General features: G+C 42.8%; 2 protein-coding genes across 2 annotated transcripts in view; both read left to right on the top strand.

Moving 5' to 3' along the window:
• The first annotated feature begins 309 nt into the window (after positions 1–309).
• Positions 310–12550, top strand: nipsnap1 (nipsnap homolog 1 (C. elegans)). The gene is made up of 10 exons (XM_034225349.1): positions 310–812; positions 3640–3767; positions 4435–4480; positions 4912–5006; positions 5372–5442; positions 5623–5763; positions 10653–10684; positions 10811–10905; positions 11087–11170; positions 11939–12550. The coding sequence occupies exons 1-10, from the start codon at positions 742–744 to the stop codon at positions 12001–12003; spliced, it is 828 nt and encodes a 275-aa protein (XP_034081240.1). The 5' UTR covers positions 310–741; the 3' UTR covers positions 12004–12550.
• Positions 12551–15948: 3398 nt separating this feature from the next.
• castor1 (cytosolic arginine sensor for mTORC1 subunit 1) overlaps positions 15949–26187 on the top strand; it is a 32564-nt gene continuing 22325 nt past the window's right edge. The window contains exon 1 of the mRNA XM_034225296.1: positions 15949–16274. Coding sequence (XP_034081187.1) covers positions 16162–16274 — 113 coding nt within the window. The 5' untranslated portion in view covers positions 15949–16161. The remainder of the gene's footprint in view (positions 16275–26187) is intronic.

Below are 26187 nucleotides of genomic sequence, written 5' to 3'. Positions count from 1 at the left end.
TCAAAAACGAAAAAACGGAAAAAGGCTGGTATTTTCGTTTTTTGGCTTTTGGTTTAAACGAAAAATCAAACTGACAAAAAGTACACGGACCTTTAAGGTAGCCTATGTGGATTTTGTTTTTGACCAAAAGAGCAAATGTAGCTACCAGCTGCTAAACTATAGTTACAACCTTTCAGATTGTACATTTAGTCATTTAATTTAAATATTTGAATGGTTTCATCCCCCATAGGCCTACAGTAAGTAGGCTGTTTGGATTTACAATAATGTATTTTGTAATATAATGTATGCTTTATTTTTTAGGGATGAACATTTACATAACTACTCTGTAGCTATGTTCTTATGACAAATAAAGAACCTTGAACCTTGATGACTTAACTTAATGCTTGTAATATATAAATGCTCCAAATACCAAATCATTAAATTGCCAAGCCTATAGAATGGCATGAATAAAAAGGCCTACAATTAAATTAAGCATGCATGTCCTGCATACAATTAAAGCATCACATTCATGTTTTAAGTAAATTATTTCATTAGCAAACTGTTTTAAATAAAGACAAACTCATCTACCCCTGCGTAACTGCGTCACAGAGTCTCGCGTGTTTTTAAATCCCCGGCGGGCTAACCCCTTTAGCAGCTGAAGGGTTAGCTCGGCGTCACAAGACAGAGGGCAGCGCCAGGAGCTAAACATTAACCACACTGCTGCTTTTACTTGTCCAAATAAGTTTTTCGTTGACAGAGAACATGGCGACGACTGTGTGGTCCAAAGGACAGATGTTGTTCGGGTATTCCTCGAGGCTGCACCGAGCAACCAGGTAAATAAGTTATTTTAACTGTACAGCATAATTACATGTTTATTAAAAAGTCTGTGCAACGTTCTGTATGTTTACCTTTAAGTGTAAGAGTAAGTTACATTTTAAAATCTAACCTTACATGCCTGAACTTGGAAATTATGTGCGATAGTTTGCTATTAAAAACGTTACCAAACAAAAATATTGCTAAACAGACTTTTCTGTGTTTATGCAACACAAACGAAGCTTTTGTGTTTATTTCAGCCTGCATCTTAACTTTTTATCTATATTTGTATCCACATCAAGTTTAAGAACTGAATGGTAAAGTGGGTCAATGTGTGCGTGTAATAGCCTACAATATGCTGAAGTAAACACCTTCTATGTAAGACAGCAGGGTCATTATTAACTAAACAACCAGGCAGTTTTCCAAAGCAGCTTTAATCATTTGCTGGACCTCTGAACTTTGTCCTGTAAAGCTTCACTTAGTTTAACCACCACTTGTTGACATCTTATCTGTGCTTCCACACTGTATGCATCTCCCCTGTATCTGGCTTTATCCAGCAACATATTTTCTAGCTCGATTACTACTTTTGTTATTTTTCAGAGGAGCCATGGTACATTCTAATTATAGTTTCTAATTAAAGCCCTTAAGGTTAATACAAAATAAGTCTCTCTGACCTTGAAAGTTTGATTGGGGATTTCAGAATATTAAATAAAGCCTTAGAAAGTGTCTGTGAATTAACAAGTAAACATATGCACAATATAGCTTCTTCTTAATCCATTAGTGGGCATATACCAACTATCCTCGCTTCTTGGTCCAACACACACAGAAATCCCTAAATTGAAGTTAATGTTGACATTGAAGCAGCTTTAAAAATGTTTTAAAATTCAAAGTCCATTAAAAGGGAATCCTTAAACTGTCCTTGGATTTCATTTCATTTCAAACCTTTATTTAGACAGATAAATCCCATTGAGATCATTGATCTCTTTTTCAAGGGAGACCTCAAGTAGTTACACATGAAAACATAAATAGAACAACAAAAGGACATCATACAGCATCATTTACATAACTATCCACATAAACAGGTACCAATAGCTTCCGATTGAGTAGCATCCAACCGAGCTTTAAAAACATTTAGTGGCACCAGATTGTTCAGTTTCCATTTAATTTGCAGACTATTCCAAGACAGAGGAGCTGCGCATCTAAAAGCTGTCTTCCCTAAGACAGTCCTAGCAGTTGGCACATTTAATAAAACCACAGCATTCGATCTCAGGCAGTAGCCACTTACAATTTTCCGTGAGATCAGGGAGCAGATATAAGATGGAAGTTTCCCTAACATGGCTTTGTATATAAAAATGTACCAGTGACTGAGCCTCCGTACAGTTAGTGAAAGCAAACCAGCCCTTGCATACAGGGTACAGTGATGCGTTAATGCTTTACAGTTTGTCACAAATCTTAGTGCACTGTGATACGCAGCATCTAACTTGACCAGGCAATTGGCAGGTGCATTCATATAAATCAAATCACCATAGTCCAGCACAGGTAAAAAGGTTACAGAGCCTTTTCCTGGCCTCAAGCGAGAAACAGGACTTGTTTCTGAAAAAGAAACCTAGCCTAACCCTCAGCTTTTTAAGCAGGTTATTGACATGAAGTTTAAAAGTAAGACAATCATCAAGCCAGATACCAAGGTATTTGTAACAGGTAACCACTTCAAGTTTTATTCCTTGCGTAGTTACAATATCTAAAACAGGCTCTGGTGTCTTTTTAGCTTTAGAAAAGAGCATTACCTTAGTTTTATCAACATTTAAAAGAAGCTTAAGTTCAGCAAGCTGAGTCTGAATAATGTTAAAAACAGCCTGTAATTTAACACCAGCCTCCTTAATGGAGGGACCTGCACAATACATCACGGTATCATCAGCATAAAAATGTAAAGTAGCTTCATCCACATTTTCACCTAAGCTGTTGATATATATGGAGAATAAAAGTGGACCTAAAACAGAACATTGAGGAACACCATTAGCAATGTTTAACCGCTCAGAAGACAGCCCATCAAAGTGAACACATTGGGACCTTTCAGAGAGGTAGTTTTCAAACCACCCCACCGCATGGCTGGACATGCCTATACTGGCTAGCCTCTGCTTTAAGATGTGATGATCGACGGTATCAAACGCTTTTGAAAGGTCAATAAATAGAGCTGCACAACTCTGCTTATTATCTAAAATACTCGTAATGTCATTCACCACTTTCATTGTGGCAGTGATGGTGCTGTGTTGCTTTCTGAAGCCTGACTGATGTTTAGATTGAATGTCATTCTGAGCGTTGAAGCAATACATACAATGACATAGCTCTATACAACCAATTACATGTATGGATTGTTTTTGTGATTATTCAAGCCTTAAATAATATTTTTTTTTACCTCAACGTATTAGTATCAAAAGTGCAATTGTCCCTGTTTGCTGTAATGCCACCATTATATTCCTTTCCAGTTTATTTTCTTTAGCCCAGTTCCTTTAAAATACCCAACCGATTAAATACCTGTCACCTCTGACTTTGAGAGACTGTTATTCATTCCTTAATACTGATTAAGTAACAATAGTTACTAAAGTGATTACAATTCCCCTTATCCACTCCAGAGTGGTTGAGAAGAGGTGTTTTCCTGAAGACACAAGCTACTATTCATCCCACTCACTCCTACAGTATGCATGTTTTTCATATCAAAGAATGTTACCATATTTTAGCTGATATGTCACGCAGATCTCCACGTTTGAGTTTTTCCTTTTTAAATCGAAAAACTTTTTACGTTGTTGCTTTGAGCCTTTGTGATACTTCTGTCATCTCGTTTCTGTGTAGGAGGTTTTCGGAGAGCGGAGACAAAGGCTGGTTCCGTTCCGTATTTGCGCACAAACTGGATGCCAGGAAAGATGCCCACTCCAACTTGTTGTCAAAGAAAGAGACCAGCAACCTGTATAAAATTCAATGTAGGCATAAAGATCTATACTTTGGTTCAAGTGAAGGTTTGACTTCATTCAGTGTGAGGCTGCACAGGGCCAGACACAAGTCAATGGGATACATGTGTTGCATCATATTATAATGAAATGTATTCTGTTTTATGTTTCAACAGTCTATTATCCATTTATCTCTGTAGAAAATGGCTAAACAAATAATATTGATACAATTAAATCTGGCTTCAGTGACCTCAGAGAGAACTATATGTTACATGACATTACGGACAAGCACAGCTTTGCACTTTAACACATTTTTGTTATATCATACATGTGAAACATACAGGCAGCAACAAGTCAATATATTATAGTGTGAGGTGCCAAGTCTGTACAGTTTTAAAGCGACATCAAAACAACGTTTTCTTTTGAGTCTGTGGTGATAACTGTGTCTGTCTCTTGTAGAGAAATCTATCATTCTTCCTAGGGCTTTGATCTTTCTTGTGGCGTACATCACACCATGTGGGGATTTCAATTTGAACACTCTATCGGCCGTAGCCTATAACCTATTGAAAGCAAATCAGTTTTTTGAATAGGAGCCTGTGCTGAATCAGAGTGTGAAATTACTTTGTTGAGGAATTTTAAGGGTTGCTTTTATAAAAAAAAAAAACACCTCTTTGTGATATGACTGTCTTTTTTTTTCCAGTTCACAACGTCAAACCAGAGTGCATGGAAGCATACAACAGTCTAGAGTGAGTGTGTTCACTGCTTTAAAACGTGTCTTGCATTTATTCAAACAATATAGTATATTTCGACAAGTACGACATCCTTTGCATGTCTAATTAGGTTTCTTTCAAACGTACATTTTGAAAACCTGCATTTCCACATAATTAAAGACAGATTACTGAGATTAGGTAAATTATGCTTTCAGTTAATGGGCTGCTAATTACATTTTGTTTCGTATAATTCTGAGATGGAAAATATTGCATAATAGTCCTGCAGAATCTCAAGAGTAATTCATTGTAAAATTGAAGTGATATCTTGGGTGTAACAGCAAGATGGATATTTGTGGATTTATTACTCTCTGAGGGCCTTCTAGTTGTTCCTGGTGACAGTATATTATGACTTCTGGCACATTCACGCAATTGATCAAATATCGTAATATTTGTTATGCTGCCCTTAGGGCTGAGGTGCAAACCAGGCTCCATCAGAACCAGGATTACCCATGTGAGGTGGTCGGAAGCTGGAATACCTGGTATGGAGAACAGGACCAAGCAGGTAAGCAGCAATCACAACAGTAAACAGACAACATGTTAAAAAAATAAATAAAAAAGTGTCACATCTTGTTGATCACATTCACCGTTTGTTTGAGGGTTAGTACCTTTTTTCTGGCCCCATGAATGTTCATAGCTGCAGTGAATTGTTTGGCAGAGCATGACAGAGAAATGTACAGACACTACCAGATGACTCACGCCAGCGCTTCTCCCGCTACACATGCTCATTTACACTGTATAATGTACATTAGGATCATTCAGTGACAGGCAGAAGTGATCACAATGCATTGGACCGTGTCTGTTTGCTGTGTGGGTGGCTTCAGTCCTCACACAGTGCTGCAGTGACATCTGCTGCTCTGTTTGTTGCAGTGCATCTATGGCGATACAGAGGAGGATACCCGGCCTTGACTGAATGCCTGAAGAAGCTGAACAATGACAAGGTTGACTGTGAACTGTTTCTTAAGCGTTAACCTTGTTGCACAGAATGGAAAAACTGATATTTAAAATGCAATTTACACTGATTTGAGTTTCTTATCAGCATTCCAGAATTTCCTTTTTCAATTGAGCAAAATAAAATAACTATAGTATATCTTATTGAAAACATTTTTATCTCCCTTCAGGCGTATTTCGAGTTTCGCAAAGAGAGGGCAAAAATGTTGATTTCAAGGCGAAATCAGCTCCTCCTGGAGTTCAGTTTCTGGAATGAACCCGTGCCCAGACCCGGACCAAACATCTATGAAATGCGAACATATTTTCTCAAGGTATATCCACATATATTGTACACATTAATGCCATGACTAACATGTTCCTGCACTTTACACTATAGATTTTATTTTCAGAATGATATAGAATTGACATGAGTCAGTTCTCTCAGTTGGGTAGTTTCATTCAAATAAAATACTAATGAAGCTTTTCATATATTAAGACTACAAATGGACTTACAGTTTGAATTAAAAGTATTAGTTTAAGGTTTCTGAAGATGACTTTTTTTAATAAATCACATTTATAGAAGTAACATACTGATTTAACTCCCGTGAAAATGATAAAAATGTGCAGCAGATCTTTTATTTTGTAATGGTCATCTCATAATAAATGAACCCATACTTAAAGGTGGGGTAGGTAATTTTGGAGAAACCAGCTGGAGTGCGCTAGAATTTAAAAAAAATACACAACCGGAAAAAATCTGCCACTTCCTTACAGAGCCCCTCCTCCAACACACAGGAACGCGCACATGACCAATGAGGGCACGAGATAAGTTTGTGCACAGATGGAAGGCTGACAGGCAGGCAGGCCATCCAGTTATTTTAGCCGGGCCGGCTCAGATGATTGGTCGTACTTTTTACAGTATTACGGCTTCCACAGATGACATTTTTATGGATTTTTTGTCAAAGCACTTAAGATATTCATTGCTATCGGGATGTTAAGAGCATTCCATGGAATATAACAAAAAGTGTATCTCGAGCCGGTTTCTCAAACTTACCAACCCCACCTTTAATATTGCAGTTCTTTAATCCCCTACTAGTATGTCCATCCATCCATCCATCTTCTCCTGCTTATCCGTGGTCGGGTCGCGAGGGTAGCAGTTCCAGCTGAGAGCCCCAAACTTTCTTTTCCCTGGCGACATCAACCAGCTCTGACTGGGGGATCCCAAGGCGCTCCCAGGCCAGCGAAGAGATATAATCCCTCCACCTGGTCCTAGGTCTACCCCTTGGTCTCTTCCCAGCTGGACGTGCCTGGAACACCTCCCTAGGGAGGCGCCCAGGTGGCATCCTAACTAGGTGCCCGAACCACCTCAACTGGCTCCTTTCGACGCGAAGGAGGAGCGGCTCAACTCCGAGTCCCTCCCTGATGACCGAACTTCTCACCTTATCCCTAAGGGAGACACCAGCCACCCTGCGGAGAAAACCCATCTCGGCCGCTTGTATCCGCGATCTCGTTCTTTCGGTCATGACCCATCCTTCATGACCATAGGTGAGGGTAGGAACGAAAATGGCCCGGTAGACAGAGAGCTTTGGCCTTCTGGCTCAGCTCCCTTTCGTCACAACGGTGCGGTAAAGCGACTGCAGTACCGCTCCCGCTGCTCCGATTCTCCGGCCCATCTCACGCTCCATTGTTCCCTCACTCGAGAACAAGACCCCGAGATACTTGAACTCCTTCACTTGGGGTAAGGGCTCATTCCCTACTTGAAGTGGACAGTCCATCGGTTTCCTGCTGAGAACCATGGCCTCAGATTTGGAGGTGCTGATCCTCATCCCAGCCGCTTCACACTCGGTTGTGAACCGATCCAGTGAGTGCTGAAGGTCGCAGACCGATGAAGCCATTAGAACCACATCATCTGCATAAAGCAGTGGTGCAATCCTTAGTCCACCGAACTGCAGACCCCCTCCCCCATGACTACGCCTCGAAATCCGATCCATGTATATTACAAACAGGATTGGTGACAAAGCGCAGCACTGGCGGAGGCCAACCCTCACCGGAAATGGGTCCGACTTACTGCCGAAGACCCGGACACAGCTCTCGCTTTGGGAGTACAGAGATTGGATGGCCCTGAGTAGAGACCCCCTCACCCCATACTCCCGCAGCACCTCCCACAGTAACTCCCTGGGAACTCGGTCATACGCCTTCTCCAAGTCTACAAAACACATGTAGACCGGATAAGCGTACTCCCAGGCCCCCTCCAGGATCCTTGCGAGAGTAAAAAGCTGATCCGTCGTTCCACGACCAGGACGGAATCTGCATTGTTCCTCCTCAATCTGAGGTTCGACAATCGGCCTGACCCTCCTTTCGAGTACCTTAGAGTAAACTTTCCCGGGGAGGCTGAGTAGTGTGATGCCTCTGTAATTGGCACACACCCTCTGATCCCCCTTTTTAAAAAGGGAACCACCACCCCGGTCTGCCACTCCTTCGGTACTGTTTCCGACTTCCACGCAACGTTGATGAGACGTGTCAACCATGACAGTCCCTCAACACCCAGAGCCTTCAGCATTTCCGGGCGGTTCTCATCCACCCCCGGGGCTTTGCCACTGTGGAGTTGTTTGACGACCTCAGTGACCTCCCCCCGGGAGATTGGTGTTGATCCCTCGTCATACTCCAGCTCTGCCTCTAACATAGAGGGCGGAGTTGTCGGGTTCAGGAGTTCCTCAAAGTGTTCCTTCCAACGCCCTAACACTCCATCAGTTGAGGTCAACAACGTCCCATCCTTACTGTACACAGCTTGGATGGTTCCCTGCTTCCCCCTCCTGAGGTGTCGGACAGTTTTCCAGAACAACTTTGGTGCCGCCCGAAAGTCCTTCTCCATGTCTTATCCGAACTTCTCCCACACCCGCTGCTTTGCCTCGGCCACGGATGAGGCTGCTGACCTTCGGGCCTGTCGGTACCTTGCAACTGCCTCGGGAGTCCCCCGGGATAAGAAATCCCTGAAGGCCTCCTTCTTCAGTCGGACGGCTTCCCTGACCACCGGTGTCCACCAGGAGGTTCGAGGGTTACCGCCCCTTGAGGCACCTAGGACCTTGAGACCACAGCTCCCCGCCGCGGCTTCGGCAATAGAAGCTTTGAACACCGACCACTCTGGTTCAATGTCCCCAACCTCCACAGGAATGCCCGAAAAGCTCCGCCGGAGGTGTGAGTTGAAGGCCTCCTGAACTTGGGCCTCCTCCAGATGTTCCCAGTTTACCCGAACTACACGTTTGGGCTTACCAGGTCTATCCAGAGGCTTCCCCCGCCACTCGACCCAACTCACCACCAGATGGTGATCAGTTGACAACTTCGCCCCTCTCTTTACCCGAGTGTCCAAAACATACGGCCTCAGGTCCGATGATACGATAACGAAATCGATCATGGACCTTCTGCCTAGGGTGCTCTGGTACCACGTACACTTATGAGCATCCTTATGTTCGAACATGGTGTTTGTTATGGCCAATCCATGACTAGCACAGAAGTCCAGTAACAAACCACCATTCCGGTTCAGATCAGGGGGGCCGTTCCTCCCAATCACGCCCCTCCAAGTGTCTCCATCATTGCCCACATGTGCGTTGAAGTCTCCCAGCAAGATTAAAGAGTCCCCTTCAGGAGCCCCATACAGGACTCTTTCCAGGGTCTCCAAGAAGGCCATATACTCTGAACTGCTGTTGGGTGCATAAGCACACACAACAGTCAGAGTTTCCCCCCCCATAACCCGCAGGCGTAGGGAGGCGACCCTCTCGTCCACTGGGGTAAACTCCAACAACGAAGCACCTAACCGGGGACTTGTGAGTATCCCCACACCCGCCCGGCGCCTCACACCTTGAGCAACTCCGGAGAAGAATAGAGTCCAACCCCTATCCAGAATTAAGGTTCCAGAGCCGACGCTGTGCGTAGAGGTGAGCCCAACCAGATCCAACTGGTAATGCTCCACCTCCCGCACAAGCTCCGGCTCCTTCCCCCCCCCAGAGGGGTGACGTTCCACGTCCCCAAAGCCAGATTCTGTCGCCCGAGTCTGGTCCGTCGAGACCCTCTGCTTTCACTGCCACCCTTCTGGCAGCGCACCCGACCCCATCGATGTTTCCCGTAGGTGGTGGGCCCCGCGGGACGGAGAAGCGGAGGTGTTGCCCACGTTGCCTTTTCGGGCTGGGCCCGGCCGGGCTCCGTGGCAAGTCCGGCCACCAGACGCTCGCCGACGAGTCCTCCTTCTGGGCCTGGCTCCAGAAGGGGACCCCGGGCTTCCTCCGGGCCGGGTATCCTCACTTCTTGTGTCGTCTTTCATGAGGTCTTTTGAACCAATCTTAGTCTGGCCCCTTGCCTGAGACCAATTTGCCATGGGAGACCCTACCAGGAACACAAGGTTCCAGACAACACAGCCCCCAGGTTCATCAGGGCACACAAACCTCTCTACCACGGTAAGGTGCTGGTTCTTCAGAGAGGTACCTACTAGTATGTAAGGCTACCAAATTGTTGCAAAAAACATATTTTTACAGGAACACTAATATTTATAATTACATATTCTTTGAGTGTTTATCATGGCTTAGCTGACACTGATGCATTTTGTTTGCCAAAGTATGTAATATAACCATTTGTATCACAGAGCAGCCTGTCCATAAACTGAATGTAAGAGCCACTTTGTACACATACAGGTATTATTAACATGAGGATGAAGAGGTAGGTGCCTTTTAAATCAGGCTGAAATGTTTAAGCCTATGAGCCAAGGGGATCTTTGTCCACGCTAGTTGTTTACCATCACTGTTTAATACAGTTTTATGGTACCATACACATAACTGACATTTAAAATATTTTGCATACCTTTGGTCTTCCTGTTGTCTTGAAATAATTATATTTGTTTCCTCTTTTCTCTCACATTAATGCCAAGAGGTTAGGAATTTGTTCAATCATACTTGTATTCCACCCTGTCCTTACAAATGCTAATAGTGTGATTGTACATCTTTTGTTATTCACAGTTGACTTATTGGGTTAGGTAGTGAGCTGTCCACACATTTAGAGGTGTACCTGATAAAGTGGTTAAAAACACAACTATGATCAAATCTGTGTGCAACCAAATCTGAAGTTCTTCCTGCATATGGGCTCATGTGGCTTATTGAGTTGGTCGGTCCGTGTAAAATAAACAAGTCAAGTCATGTTTGAACTGTTTTAATAATTTACCTCCACACTTGTGTTTCAGCCAGGAACCATGATTGAATGGGGAAACCACTGGTAAGGCTTAATATTTTCCTAAAAATAGATAATATCAGCCGCCTGAACTTTTTCAGAAGTAAGCATTAAGTATAACCGGTGTTTAGGTGATCATTATACCCCTGAAAATAACATGTCTCACAACAGGGCGAGGGCAATCATGCACAGACAGGAAAACAACGAAGCAATCGGCGGCTTCTTCTCACAGATCGGGGACCTATATGTCGTTCATCATTTGTGGGGTGAGTATGTTACATAACAAGACATTCAATTATTTGGTAAATCTGCCGCTATAAGTTATTTGTACAGCCAAAACTACAATTTGCCTGATCCCTTAACTTAGGGAAGCTAAAGGTTTTATATAAGTATCATTTATTTATTTACTCATAATGTAACATTCGGTTTGGTTACTTTTGTTTGCAGCGTATGAAAGCCTCCAGTCCCGAGAGGACACCAGGAGCTCTGCCTGGCTAAAGGACGGATGGGATGCAAATGTGTATTATACCGGTATGAGAGAAGCAAACAACCACACATACACTCCCAAGAAAATCATCCACAGTTAAACTAAAAGTGTCATATCATCATATATTTGTATTTTAAAAAGAGGGATTCAGATCAAATCAGTGACTGAATTTGTGGCTTAACTTCCATGAATGCAATAAGAAGTGTTGCTTCAAATACGATGGATAGGATTGCAGATAGGAGCTTAATCAGCCTGTCAAATAAACATACTTTACATTTGAAGCACTGCAGACATTTTACTTCACAGATGCAGTGAGTTTAAAGTACATAGAGAACTGGTGTATTGAAATATAAAGTGAACTGGACTATCACTTCCTGTTAAGTGTTTTAAGCAACAGATGAGAATATAGGAAGAGATCATCCTCAGTGGTTTTGGAGAAGAGAGCCCACAGGTGGATGCTGAGGAAGTGAAAGGAGCAACGATTTATTTACCAAGAGAAAACTTTTAGCAGCAAAGTGAGCAGGTAAGCACAGGGTTATATGTGAGTTAGCATATTAGGGAGACGCTTTCTTGCCTGTATAAAATATACATGCAAGTACTCAGCCTCAGCTCATTAAGACACATGTATAGCTAGATAGATATCTCAATAAGCAATATTAGCAATATAAGTAGTTTTCTGAGATTGTAAAACATGGTGAAAACAGTGAACATGATGTGATTAGAGTATTCTGTGAAATAATGTAACAGTTGCAGCAAATTACCCTTCATTGTATTGTCTTTAAGATAATGGGTTACTCTCTCTCTCTCCTCAGTGCCATTGATCAGAAGCATGGAGTCTAGGATAATGATCCCCACCAAAAGTTCACCCTTACAATAAGAAGATGGTGGAACCTGGGAGCATGAACTAAATCTCATTCACCTACTGCCAGAGCAAAATGCAATAATAATAATAATACATTTTATTTATCAGGTGCTCAATTTGTCAGATTGTTTTCATCTGCTGGATGATCTGTATTAAGTTCAAGTATGTAAACTGATTCAATAATTGCACAGCAGCCAGCCAGTTATGCAAAGTAATGGTGAAGAGTAGACTTTGAGGATCCTGAAATGCCCCCAGTTCAAGAAGTTTAGGTAAAATATGTAAAACACGACAATACTGGCCCCATTATAATACCACATGGTATTTCTTCCACTACTTGCATGTATGTTACGCTATAGATTGTGAATTACATTTCAAGTGAGGTGTGTATCCTGCTTTTTGTTTTTAGGATGAATAATGGTAATGGGCCGTGTATTTGTATTTCACAATAGTCTCCACCCAGGCTTTTATGATTGCACTTTTATGACTGGAAATGAATCCTAGTGAATGAGATCACAATGAGCTTCACAGCTGTTTGATTGAAAATAAAACTTGTCGAACCTCACACAAATATCTGATCATTTCGCTGTTTCAACAGTAAGATAATAATTTCCATTTTTATAGCGCCTTTCAAGAGACCCAAGGACGCATTACAATGGGAAACAAAACAACAAAAATAATAATAATAAGATGCGGAACTGAGGCAGTCTGTATCTTCGTAAAAAAAGTTGACAAAACAGCAGTGTGGTCCTTGTAATACCCATGACTAATGTTATTAAGACTAGTATAAAGGCTTAATATAAATTAAGCAAAACTAAGTTAAACTGAACTTTAATGGGTAGCTTAGGCCAGTGTTTTTCAAAGTGGGGGCCCCGACCCCCCCGGGGGGCCGCCAGGGGGGTCACGCAACGTTTGAGGGAAAGGGGATTTATTTTCTTTTTTTAAAGTTACTTTTTTCTTTTTTTTTAGATGTTATTAATAACTGCATATCTATCAATCTATGTGTCCTTTGATGCCAATCTTTTACTATTTTTTATTTATTAATATTTTATTTTTTATTTTCTAAATCACACGACCGCCCTTCAAGCCAATCAGAATCGTGCTGCCGCTACTGAGAGTGAAACTGAGTATCTGCTCAGCTTTTGGAGCAATTGAGAGCTAGTGAATATTTCGCTCTGCAGCTGGATGAGTGCAGGGATGTAGCAAATGTTGTTGTTTATATATATGAATATAAATATGTTTATAGAGTGGCGAAGTCACGCCCATCTACTTCCGGTCCATGGGACCTTATTTCGGAAAAATAATGTATTGAAGTCAATGGAGAGAGAAAACTTATCTTTCGATCCCGTTTGAATTGTGCCATGAATTACACATATGATGTTTGTCAATCTTAAAAAATAATGTCCATGTCAAAAAAGTCACAGTTTGTCGTAAAACTGTTGAAATATAAGACTATGAAAAATACGCAACTAGACTACAAATCCCCGAGTCGTGTAAGTGATGTCACAATTGTTTTCCTCCACTAAGAGATAGCTAAAATCAGCGCCAGATATAATCTATCTATATGGCGCCATATAGATAGATTATATCTGGCTAAAATAAAATCACAAGATGCCTGTGTGCTTAGTACCAGGTTGTTTGTTTTATTTATATAGCACATTTATAAACGATTTTTGGTCAAGACAAAGTGCTACACTGAACAAAAATATAAATGCAACACTTTTGTTTTTACTCCCATTTTTCATGAGATGAACTCAAAGATCTAAAACATTTTCTATATACACAAAATAACCATTTCTCTCAAATATTGTTCACAAATCTGAAAAAATCTGTGATAGTGAGCACTTCTCCTTTGCCGAGATAATCCATCCCACCTCACAGGTGTGGCATATCAAGATGCTGATTAGACAGCATGATTATTGCACAGGTGTGCCTTAGGCTGGCCACCATAAAAGGCCACTCTGAAACGTGCAGTTTTGCTTTATTGGGGGGGTCCGAAAACCAGTCAGTATCTGGGGTGACCACCATTTGCCTCACGCAGTGCAACACATCTCCTTCACATAGAGTTGATCAGGTTGATGATTGTGGCCTGTGGAATGTTGGTCCACTCCTCTTCAATGGCTGTGCAAAGTTGCTGGATATTGGCAGGAACTGGAACACGCTGTCGTATACGCCGATCCAGAGCATCTCAAACATGCTCAATGGGTGACATGTCCGGTGAGTATGCTGGCCATGCAAGAACTGGGATGTTTTCAGCCTCCAGGAATTGTGTACAGATCCTTGCAACATGGGCCCGTGCATTATCATGCTGCAACATGAGGTGATGGTTGTGGATGAATGGCACAACAATGGGCCTCAGGATATCGTCACGGTATCTCTGTGCATTCACAATGCCATCAAATAAAATGCACCTGTGTCCGTCGTCCATAACATACGCCTGCCCATACCATATATATCAGAAAACCGCTCACCCACACGACGCCACACACGCTGTCTGCCATCTGCCCTGAACAGTGAAAACCGGGATTCATCCGTGAAGAGAACACCTCTCCAACGTGCCAGACACCATCGAATGTGAGCATTTGCCCACTCAAGTCGGTTACGACGACGAACAGGAGTCAGGTCGAGACCCCGATGAGGACGACGAGCATGCAGATGAGCTTCCCTGAGACGGTTTCTGAGAGTTTGTGCAGAAATTATTTGGTTATGCAAACCGATTGTTGCAGCAGCTGTCCGAGTGGCTGGTCTCAGACGATCTTGGAGGTGAACATGCTGGATGTGGAGGTCCTGGGCTGGTGTGGTTACACGTGGTCTGCGGTTGTGAGGCCGGTTGGATGTACTGCCAAATTCTCTGAAACGCCTTTGGAGACGGCTTATGGTAGAGAAATTAACATTCAATTCACGGGCAACAGCTCTGGTGGACATTCCTGCTGTCAGCATGCCAATTGCACGCTCCCTCAAAACTTGCGACATCTGTGGCATTGTGCTGTGGGAAAAAACTGAACACTTTTAGAGTGGCCTTTTAATTAGTGCTTAAAAAATTTAAGAAATGTATCGCAGAGAGATGGCACAATTGGAGAAATGGTTGACATTAAACATTAAAAAGACCAGGCAGTTCAGAGAGAATCAAAGGAAGGCAGGCAGGCAGCTTTGCATGACATTCTTCTGGACGTGTTTCATTGTGGTGATAGTAGAAAATGTATTAAGCTGTTAGTGCCGAGAGATAGGGAGTCAGAGACGGTGCAATGAAGGTGCAAAAGGGAACTTTATTAGAGAGTAATACAGGTCATGTTGTCCAGTTGCAGTCCGGGAAGAAGAGAGAGAAGACAGGAGGGCACACAACATATATAGACAACACATACAATGTCCGTGTGGAAACAAAACCCCAACTGTAGTTCCATGTGTGAATTATGAACCAGTGTATTAATAGGTGGTCACCATGTTACCATGGTATGATTAATTTGTCATATTTTCCATCATAATGTAGGCTACTCATCATTTAAAAAAAAAAAATTGCAACAGGGGGGTCCCCGCCAGAGCCAACGTTTGGGAACCCCTGGGCTGTGCCAGTTTATTTGGTAGAATTTGTAATCGCTTTCTCATCCATGGCACCAGCATCTCTGAAATAAACTCATTAACAAGTTATATCGGTTATTTTGTCTGTACAAAAACCAAATTGCTTTAAAAAAGACGATGTGTGTACGTAGCTTGCAACCACCAGAAAGTTCTGGAAGTATAGGCACATGTCGTTTTTTAATTAAACATTTCTTTACACATTTTTGATCATTTGTAACACAAGTATATACCTTAATGTTTGGCCATGTGGTGCACGTGTACTTTAATTTGAATAAACTTACATTTCTGTTCGCAGTTGAACAATGTATGTGGATGCGCGGGACTTTAAACATAAGCCTGTCACTTTAAGAGAAGGGGGCGTGTCGTTTCTGGTGCTGTCCCTTTATTTGAATATACAGTAGTTCTACGAGGCTGGAGTCGGATTGCGTCGGATGTTTTTCGCCTTGTGAGAGGAGCACAGCGGGACATGTTGGTCGTAGTCGTCGTTAATGCTCATCATCCAGGCCTATATTTAACATTTGAATGATACCACTCAGCTAGGAAGGCGTTTTCTCCGCCGTATGCACACTCGAGGAGACGACACTGCACGCTAGCGACAATATGGACTTGCACATATTGGACCACAGGCTCCGAGTCATCAGCATATCCAAGAATGGGCTGGTGAATTTCACACACCCCCTGATTAAACTGATATTCCTCCGGAACAGGACACGGTAAGAAGATTATTATTGATCGGGGTCAAATGTTTGTGTGAATCACCCCGGTAATCCAGTACCGATATGAAATAACCCACAGCGCCTTTTCATTCAATGGGTGGCAGAGCCATTACTGGGGGTATCTGCCTGTGCATGCCCTGCTCTGCCTCCATGAGGGAGCGACTCATATGCATGTAGCTGTTGGGAATAACAGTAGATTATGACGTATATATAACGTTTGTAAAACTGCACATTAACCAAAAACAGGCCCTTTCTTTGGGAATGCATTCTAACAATGGAGATTTGATATATTCATTATATTTCTTTATTATCTAGGTTACATTTGAATAAACCTGCACCAGTAAACACTTTGCATGCTCTTAATATGCATGTATGTTGTAGTCCTGTGAAATACATGCACGCATACTTTTTCACATATGTTGCTTCAGCAGAACATGGAGAAACAATGTCTTTTAAGAGATGTTATCAAACACAAACTTGAACTTTGACCTCCTTTACCCAGGCCAACATCCCGTTTGCAAGTTGTACGCATCACATGTTGGCATTTGTACCAGTTTTCAGTTAATCCCTGGATATCCTCCCTTTGTTATGTAATTGTTTATTACTCTGGCTGTCCCACATATGCATGGCTAGAGCTCAACATCTGTCTTTGAGCTGCCCGTGATACATGACAGGCAGTGTCTCAGCTACATTTCAAGATATGAAGAAGTTGTCAGAGAAGATTTTCTTCCTCTGATTGCCTTTGTGCTCTGTGACTTCTGAAGTCTCGATAACACAACATCCTTGAGGATTTTAGCATCTTAAATTATAAGTAACAGCCCTTTAATATTCTGTTTATTTGCAACAGGACTAACCCATGTCGACGAGTGAGTGGATCATCATTACATTACATTACATTGCATTTAGCTGACGCTTTTATCCAAAGTGACTTACAATAAGTGCGTTCGACCAACAAAATACAAACTTGAAGAAAACAGAATCATATAAGTACATCAGGCTTCATAGAGCAAAAACATTTCAAGTGCTACTCAACTGGCTTTAGATAAGCCAGTCCTTTATTAGTATATAAGTGCTTTGTTAGTCGAAAGAGTCGAAAGAGATGAGTTTTCAGTCTGCGCCGGAAGGTGTGTAAGCTATCTGCTGTCCTGATGTCAATGGGGAGCTCATTCCACCATTTTGGAGCCAGGATAGCTAACCCACGTGTTTTTGCTGATGGGAACTTGGGTCCCCTTCGCAGCGAGGGTGCAGCGAGCCGTTTGGTTGATGCAGAGCGGAGTGCACGTGCTGGGGTGTACGGTTTAACCATGTCCTGGATGTAGGAAGGGCCAGATCCATTCGCAGCATGGTACGCAAGTACCATTGTCTTGAAGTGGATTCTAGCAGTTATCGGAAGCCAGTGAAGGGAGCGGAGGAGCGGCGTGGTGTGGGAGAATTTAGGAAGGTTGAAGACCAGGTGAGCAGCTGCATTCTGGATGAGCTGCAGAGGTCGGATGGCACATGCAGGTAGACCAGCCAGGAGGGAGTTGCAGTAGTCTAGGCGTGAGATGACGAGAGCCTGGACCAGAACCTGCGTTGCTTTCTGGGTCAGCTGGGGATGCATCCTCCTGATGTTGTAAAGCGTGTATCTGCAGCAGCGGGTTGTAGCAGCGATGTTTGCAGTGAAGGACAGGTTGTTATCTAGGGTCACACCCAGATTCCTTGCAGTCTGAGTCGGGGAAACAACAGAGGTGCCAATGTTGATTGTTAGGTCAAGAGTGGGACAATCTTTTCCCGGAAGGAAAAGCAGTTCAGTCTTGTTGAGCTTGAGGTGATGATCAGACATCCACTGAGAGATGTCAGCTAGACAAGCAGAGATGCGTGCGACGACCTGGGTCTCTGAGCGGGGAAAGGACAGAATTAATTGGGTGTCGTCAGCGTAGCAGTGGTATGAAAAACCATGCGGGCTAATGACTGGTCCGAGCGAGTTTGTGTACAAGGAGAAGAGGAGGGGACCAAGAACAGAGCCCTGAGGGACCCCTGTAGTTAATTGACAAGGGTCGGACTCGGACCCTCTCCAAGTAACCCTGTAGGTGCGGTCTTTGAGGTATGAGGTGAGGAGGGAAAGTGCAGAGCCTGAAACTCCAAGTTTTTGGAGAGTGCGAAGGAGGATCTGATGGTTCACCGTGTCGAATGCAGCAGACGGGTCCAAAAGGATGATGACAGAGGAGAGGGAGGCTGCTTTAGCAGTGTGCAGTTCCTCAGTGACAGCAAGGAGGGCAGTTTCTGTGGAGTGACCTGCCTTGAAACCAGACTGGTGCGGATCCAGAAGGTTGTTCTGATGGAGATAGCAGGAGAGTTGTTTAAAGACAGCGCGTTCAAGTGTTTTAGACAGGAACGGGAGGAGAGAGACAGGCCTGTAGTTTATAACATCAGACGGGTTGAGAGTGGGTTTCTTTAGGAGAGGGTTTACTCTTGCCTCCTTGAGACTGTTTGGAAAGTGACCAGAAGTTAGAGAAGTGTTGATGAAATGGGTGAGAAACGGTAGAATATCAGGAGCGATAGTCTGAAGGAGGTTTGAAGGGATAGGGTCCAAAGGACAGGTGGTAGGGCGGGCAGAGGTAATGAGTGTAAGAACCTCACTTGGAGAGAGAGGGGAAAAGGAGGTCAGTGTGTTGGTGAAAGGAGGGTCTGGTGACCCAGCGGTGAGTAGAGGTGAGTCAGAAAAAGAAGAGCGAATATCATCAACCTTTTTTCAAAGTGGTTAACAAAGTCGCTTGACAGAAGGGAGGAGGGGGAAGGGGCTTTGGGGGGGTCCAGGAGGGAGGAGAAGATGGAAAATAGTTTTTTGGGATTGGAATAGGAAGATTGGATCTTATCTTGAAAGAAAGTGCTTTTTGCCTGAGAGATCGAAGCAGAGAAAGAGGAGAGGAGAGCCTGATAGGTTAGGAGGTCGTCACGGTGTTTGGATTTCCACCATTTCCGCTCTGCTGCCCGAAGGACGGTTCTATTAGCACGCAGTGCATCATTTAGCCAGGGAGCAGGAGGGGACTGACGAGCCTGCCGAGATGTGAGAGGACAGAGAGAGTCCAGAGAGGATGAGAGAGTAGAAAACACTTACTGTTCATATCTTGTCAATTGACAGATAGATTAGATTTATATCCTGGCAAATGCTTCACATCCATTCATGCCTAGCTGCATCCATCATCATGCATTTGTCTCAGAGCATAGGATGAGACAGTAGGTTTTGACATGTCCATACCAGACGCACTGGCATGATGACGTTATAAACTACAAGGCCTATCCTAAAAAACTAACAAGCCACTGTGAATAATACAAGTTCTGTAATTGCGTCAGTATTTCAAAGGCACATGCCAACAGGTTCCTACTGAGCAATATTATCAGGAACTGCAGCTCCCAGATTTACAGTTAGTGTTTTAAAAGTGTTTGCCTACATTTCTACCTAAACAGGCGCTGTGATGCAGTCACTGTGAGTGTGGGGGGGAAAAGGAATCAACCAGAAAAAGCATGCAGGCCATTCTTCCTTTGATTAGTAGCCCTGTCTGTTTTTCAGTGTGTTGTTTTGCATGCTTTGGTGTTATATCATCATACTGTGGCATTATTGTGTTTTGCTTGGTTTTTCCTGTTCTTTTTCTATAGCATGGTTTGTTTACCCTCCCCCCCATCCTCTGTGTTCAAACTATAGACAATTGAGATTGGGGAGTGGTGGAGAAAATTGAGTTCATAGCAACTAAAAACAATGGAGCAAAAACAAGCCTGATTGCCTTGGTTGGTTTTTGCCATCTCCCTCTTTCAGGCCCCTGCTATTCATTAGCAAACAACTCCCTGTGAGTGCGCTCAAAGTGATTTGAAAGCAGTCCTGAGCATAATTTTAAGAAGGTTATAATCACTTATAGGAGCTGGATTTATCTGAAATTGTAAGAATGTAGCTGTTCCTTTTTAACATCATCCAGCACAACTAAGGGATTAAAACACCTGTGGATGGAGGATGAAAGTAGTTTGAGACTTTGCCTTGTCAAAAAATTAGAACCCTTTTTGATGAGGCACAACATTGCATCAGCTTCGATGTTAATCTGTGATGTTTAGCTATTGACATCAAAAGGGTTAAGGTATGAGAAAAGTCAAATGTCCTCATACTGTAAGGGAGGATTTAGCTCAGGCCTTTTGTTTGGTTTTAGGACGGTGTTGCCATGAATCATGTTAGATGTGTGCTATAGTGGTAAGGATTACAGGCAAAGAGAATGAGTTTTTTTAATTTGCTTGTATGTATCTTCACGCACTCTTACAAAAAGTGTATGCTTCTGTTCAACACTTTTATTAGCTTGCAAGCTTTCATTCTATACATAGTCGTAATTTGTTGTTTGGAGTGTATGGTAGTAAACTAAGCCCAGTACTCAGCCCAAAAATATCGGTGTTACTGTACTTTAGATGCAGCCCTGCAGGCTCCACAGAGTCCTTCTTTCTTCTTTTTCTGCAGCTCCCTAACGAGAGCATGGGTTGGAACAATGCCTCAGCTGAGCCAGAAACCCCGGTGGCGAGTTTTCCACTTGTCTGCTTCAGTGAACTGTCAAGGTTGGGGCTGTTGCTCCCCACTTTTGCACAAGGCTGCCCCCCTGCCTCTAATAACATGCAGGCATTTGAAGAAAAAAAAAAAACCTTCCCCATTGTTCTGAATAAAGAGTAGGTCGTGAGAACGCTACAGACCATTTTTTCGAAAGCAGCCGAGGTAGCAGACAGCTTTGTTGTTCACTGTCAGTGGGGCTGAGGTGACTTGAGGATCCTTCCTCACGCTTCAACAACATCAGTTTTCTCCGCTTCTTATCATGTTTCCTCAGCTGGAGCATGAGTTGCACAAACCCCACAACCAACTACCGCCCATTGCTTTGTGCAGCTGGATCAAAGTCCAGACTCTGGTATGCTTGGTTTTCATCTTCCCCACTCAGCCGCTTCCTCGCTACCTGTTGCTTCCTCGTCCTTTTTTTGTTATTTTCTGTCTCCTCCTATTTGTGTTCCTTCATGCTTCAATAGAAGAAACTTGTTTTTCAAACACTCTACCACCAGTGATCATACACAAGCTAATCATCACTGTTTCAGAGTGCTGTACGAATATGTTGATATTAGTTGACCTATTATTGACCTGAAATGTTCCCATGAAACTCATCAGGCAACAGTCCAAAACCAAATGCATTCAAATTGCACTGACTGACTGATATTTACCAAGAAAAGAAGCACACAGCCACACTTTTAAAATAGTTTTGTTTCACTTGATCAATTGATTCATCTGTATTGTTTTCAATGATTACAGACTAACATTACAGACGATGGGCTGTGCTGAGGCCAATATCATAATCGTTTGTAGATGTCTTGTTTCATCTGGTTGGGTAAGTTGCTTGGAAGATGTGGGGGAAGCTGTCACTTCTTCAGAAGGGCTTGTCAGATGTTTTAATAGATTAGGAAAGTCACGCACATGCACATGCACACACCTTCCAACATCAGAATTGGCCGTGTTACCCCAGAATTGAACTGTTGAACTGTTTATGCTACAGAAGGGGCCAGGGATTTAACTTATCTTTCTATCTCTGTTTTTGTAACTTATTACATTTTTGACATAACTATTTCTGTCACTTAGTGCAACGCTATCATTGACTTTCTGGAGAGACTGTCTGAAAATGTGCACCAACATTATCCCACATATACTCTGAAAGCAGAGTAGAAAACAGGGTGTCATAGATAGGGAGGAGAGGCAATATATATATATATATATATATATATATATATATATATATAAATTATATATAATATATATTTATAAATAATATATATATATATATATTGCCTCTCCTCCCTATCTATGACACCCTGTTTTCTACTCTGCTTTCAGGTAGTGGGAACAACTTCAACATATTTCATTTCCGACAAGGTTATACAACACGTTGTACAAACAAGTTATGTTGAGCAGAACCAAAACCTTACATACTGTGTAGGGATGTCCCGATCTCATTTTTTAGCTTCCGATCCGATTCCGATATTTTCATATAGGTTCCGATCCGATCCCGATATTTCCCGATACCGGTTTTCCGATACCGATTTCCGATATCACTTTTTGTGTTGGCAAACAGCATTTAATTTCGTATACATTAAGAAATAGACAGGCACCCAAATAATTTATTAGACGACAAAAACCGGAGTTTTCCACAAGTGAAATTGGCTGGTCGTCCCCTGCTATGCACTCCACAATCAGCTCAGTAATCTTGCGAAATCTCTCGGAGTCTCGAGGAAGTAAAGCCTTTCGTTTCAAGCTGTCCCGCAGTGTTTGTTGATGGAGTCCATCAGTCGCAGACGCTGTCGCTTTACAGTAGGCGGCGTGTTCGTCGGGGTGGTGCTTTTTAAGATGTTTTATTAGGTTTGTGGTGTTGTAGGAGACCCTGTTAGCACCACCTCGTGAGACTTCCACACCACAGACTTTGCATGTCGCAGTCGGCGACTCACTTGTAGTTATTTTAAAATGATGCCAAACTGCAGACATTTTAACTAGCTAACGATATGTGTCCGTTCCACTTTTCCAACTCGATAATGGCGGCTGATGCAATAGAACAACGACAAACAACGTAACAATGGAATCATGGGAAATATTAACTATGGATCGGCCATGACATTTAATTGGATCTGCCGATCCCGATCCACCTTAAAACCCAGTATCGGGGGCCGATCCGATCCGGGGATCGGGATCGGGACATCTCTAATACTGTGTTCCATTTGGGCTGTATTTGTCCTCTACTTGTCTGTTTGTCCTTTTTATGTGTTGCTAAAAAAAGATAAAGTAAGGGCAGTAAGCTTTATTATGGGGAGACATTGGGTTGGCCCTCTTTTTACATTTATTCTACCAAGTGATATATTACAACATCTTCGTTTTGCTGATTAGATTAGTTTTTTGGAAGGACATGTGTAATTCATTTCTGCAACAACAGATATAAAGTTGTCTTTGCCCTTCATAAGAAGTACAGGGGTGTACTGATCGTAGGTAATGTAAAGCAATACTCCTTAGACTGATGCGAGGAAGATGAATAATGATAGGCAAGTACATCTTTCTGTGTGCTTCTCAGTGCACTGCCTTTATAAACAGGAAGTCAAATACAAACTGATGCATACCCTCAGGTTTTTAACAACCCACAACCAATACGTTGTAGAGGTTTGTTCGGCCATGCAGGTGCAAAATAAGAGCACCAACGGTCTTCTCCAAAGGCACACCACATGCTATAAAGCTCCTCTCTTTATCTGTCTCATTGGCAGGATAGATGCTTGGCACGCATTACCTGCAGGAAACTTCCAGCAAGGGAAGGTGAGGGGTCACAAGGAAATGGGGGGGTGTAATATAGCACAATAGGCTGGCTGAGGTTGCTACCACAGCTGGTAGTTAGTGCTCCCTCTCTTTGTCTCTATGTGGGGTGATTGTCTGGTCTCATGGCAGGGATTACTTTTTGCTGAGTCAGGAGTATTGCACTCTCACTCAGGCTCCTACTGTAATAGCTTCAGCTGACCGACAAGCAGAGGAAGAGAATGGTGTATCTCCTGTGAGACATTTCTGGAAAACATGAATAATATAGCGCTTTAATTTGAGGGATTTAAGGAAAACACAAATGTCTCCCCACTAAAACTTATGGGGGAAAAAAACCACAGTATGGTCAGTTGTTTTAAATATTTCCCATATTGAGCTTTGTCCGCTCACTCTATAGAGAATAAGTTTGTCAGAGGTGCCAATCAGAGCTTGATGCCTGAAGGACTCGATTGGACTCCCATTGGCTAGCCCTCCAACACATTGTACATGATGGGCTAAGGGGCGGGACATCTCTTAAGCCCCTGTCACACTGTCCTGAAATTGACACCAGATGGAATTATAGAATTGTGAATTTCGGAACGAAGAAGGCCCGAAGTTGGTCAACAGCCAAGCAACAGCCAAAGCTAGTACGATGCCTACAGAAGGCCACACAATGGCACCCGAACCACACACGGAAATATGGTCGTAGACTTTACTTATGATTTAGAATGCATCCAGACTCAACGTAAGAGCTTGTGCCTCTTCGGGGGGTGCTAACATTTAAACATACACTTTATTCTTTACTTTCTCCGTCTTTATATGTAGATTAGAAGATATTACTTAACTCCGTCATGTTGTTTCCATAGCAACAACAACTTCCTGTCAACAGCGTAAACTCGCCTTCAAAATAAAAGCATCTAAATAAAACAGGAAGTTAAAGGTGGGGTGGGTAATTTTGGTGAAACCAGCTGGAGTGCGCTGGAATTTGAAAATACACAACCGGAAAAAATCTGCCACTTCCTTACAGAGCCCCTCCTCCAACACACACAAATGCGCACATGACCAATGAGGCACGAGGTAAGTTTGTGCACAGATGGAAGGCTGACAGGCAGGTAGGCCATCCAGTTATTTTAGCCGGGCCGGCTAAAATGATTGGTTGTGCTTTTTACAGTACTACGGCTTCCACAGATGACATTTTTTTATGGATTTTTTTGTCAAAGCACTTAAGATATTCATTGCTATCGGGATGTTAAGAGCATTCCATGGAATATAACACAAAGTGTATCTCGAGCCGGTTTCTCAAACTTACCTACCCCACCTTTAACCTAAATTACATTTAAGACATACAACTGCAACAAAAGTAACAAAAAAAATGTAATATCCTTTTCATTTTCACAAAACACAAATTGGGTTATTTACATAATATGTTTACATGATTTTGTTGTGCAATAAATGCAATCTCGATGTCATCGTACTATAATACGATGGCATTCCGAGGGCTTCACATAGTCGTGTTGCCTGCCTGATTGCCCTAAGACAATCGGGCAGCTTCTTGTTTCCTTCGTATTGTCTTCGTGAGGCGAAAAATGCCCGATGGCACCGATGATCACACGAAGTAAAGACGAAGATGACACGATTTGACAAGATGCACTCACGCTGGCCTTACGAAGGGCAAAATGGACACACAAATTCAACATGAAAATGAACCTTCGCAAGGTCCTTCGACAATTTTTTGGCATGCCAAAGATTTTGCCACCGCTCACGAAGTTGCTGCCGGTGCCTGAGAAACTCCACCGGCAGTCATACGATGGCTTAAGTGCCCTCACGAATGGCCCGATGTTGTTACGATCAGAGCCAAATTTGAACATTTCCTTTATCGTGTGTCAATTCCGGGACAGTGTGACAGGGGCTTTAGCGGTTGACCAACCACAACAGAGCCGGCCAGCTAACCAATCAGAGCAGACTGGGCTTTGGTTGCAGACAGAGGGTGAAAAGAGGTGCTGCAGCACAGGCAGTATGAGAGAAGTAAAGAGCTTTTTGAACATTATAGCATGTAAACATGTCACAGTAGAAGAACAAAATACAAATATGAACCTGAAAATAAGCATAACAGGGCCCCTTTAATTCTGGACTAGCCAGTGAATAGTGGACACTAATTTTCCTTTGTCAAAGTTCATATCTATGTCCAGGACACAGGGCAAACGCAGTTCCTGGTGTACACAGTAATCACAGTAACAACTCCCTCAAACTCCAATGTATCTCCCTATTTTTGCTGTTACACTTACCAAAGGTATTTCTTTGGATTAAGAACAAAAGGAAATTCTTAGTTGCAGAAACTGGATTTGATTCATAAAAGTCGTTTGGAGCTGGTGTAATCCAAGAAAATGCGTTTCACTTCCCAGTTCTTCCCCTCAACCCATACCAAACCTTCTGGGCCTATGTACTTTGATGTTGTTTTTTTGTACTTGTTTCACAAAGGCAACATTCAATAGAACTGAACACTGTGGCCAGGCCAAGCCAAAGCCTTTGAAAGCAAATGCTTTTGGCCCGAAGCCCAATGATGCACAAATACCAAGCTGGAGAAAGAAAGTAAACTAC

The sequence above is a fragment of the Gymnodraco acuticeps genome, unplaced genomic scaffold (genome assembly GCF_902827175.1).
Source record: "Gymnodraco acuticeps unplaced genomic scaffold, fGymAcu1.1, whole genome shotgun sequence".
In the NCBI taxonomy this organism is placed as follows: Eukaryota; Metazoa; Chordata; class Actinopteri; order Perciformes; family Bathydraconidae; genus Gymnodraco; species Gymnodraco acuticeps.
This window is presented reverse-complemented; position numbering and strand designations above follow the sequence as displayed.

What these genes read in the sequence shown, in the direction of transcription:
- nipsnap1 (XM_034225349.1), top strand. Translation starts at nt 742, where the DNA reads ATGGCGACGACTGTGTGGTCCAAAGGACAGATGTTGTTCGGGTATTCC. An exon ending in GAAGCATACAACAGTCTAGA is followed by an intron (nt 4,481 to 4,911) that starts GTGAGTGTGTTC and finishes TGCTGCCCTTAG; the next exon opens with GGCTGAGGTGCAAACCAGGC. An exon ending in ATTGAATGGGGAAACCACTG is followed by an intron (nt 10,685 to 10,810) that starts GTAAGGCTTAAT and finishes GTCTCACAACAG; the next exon opens with GGCGAGGGCAATCATGCACA.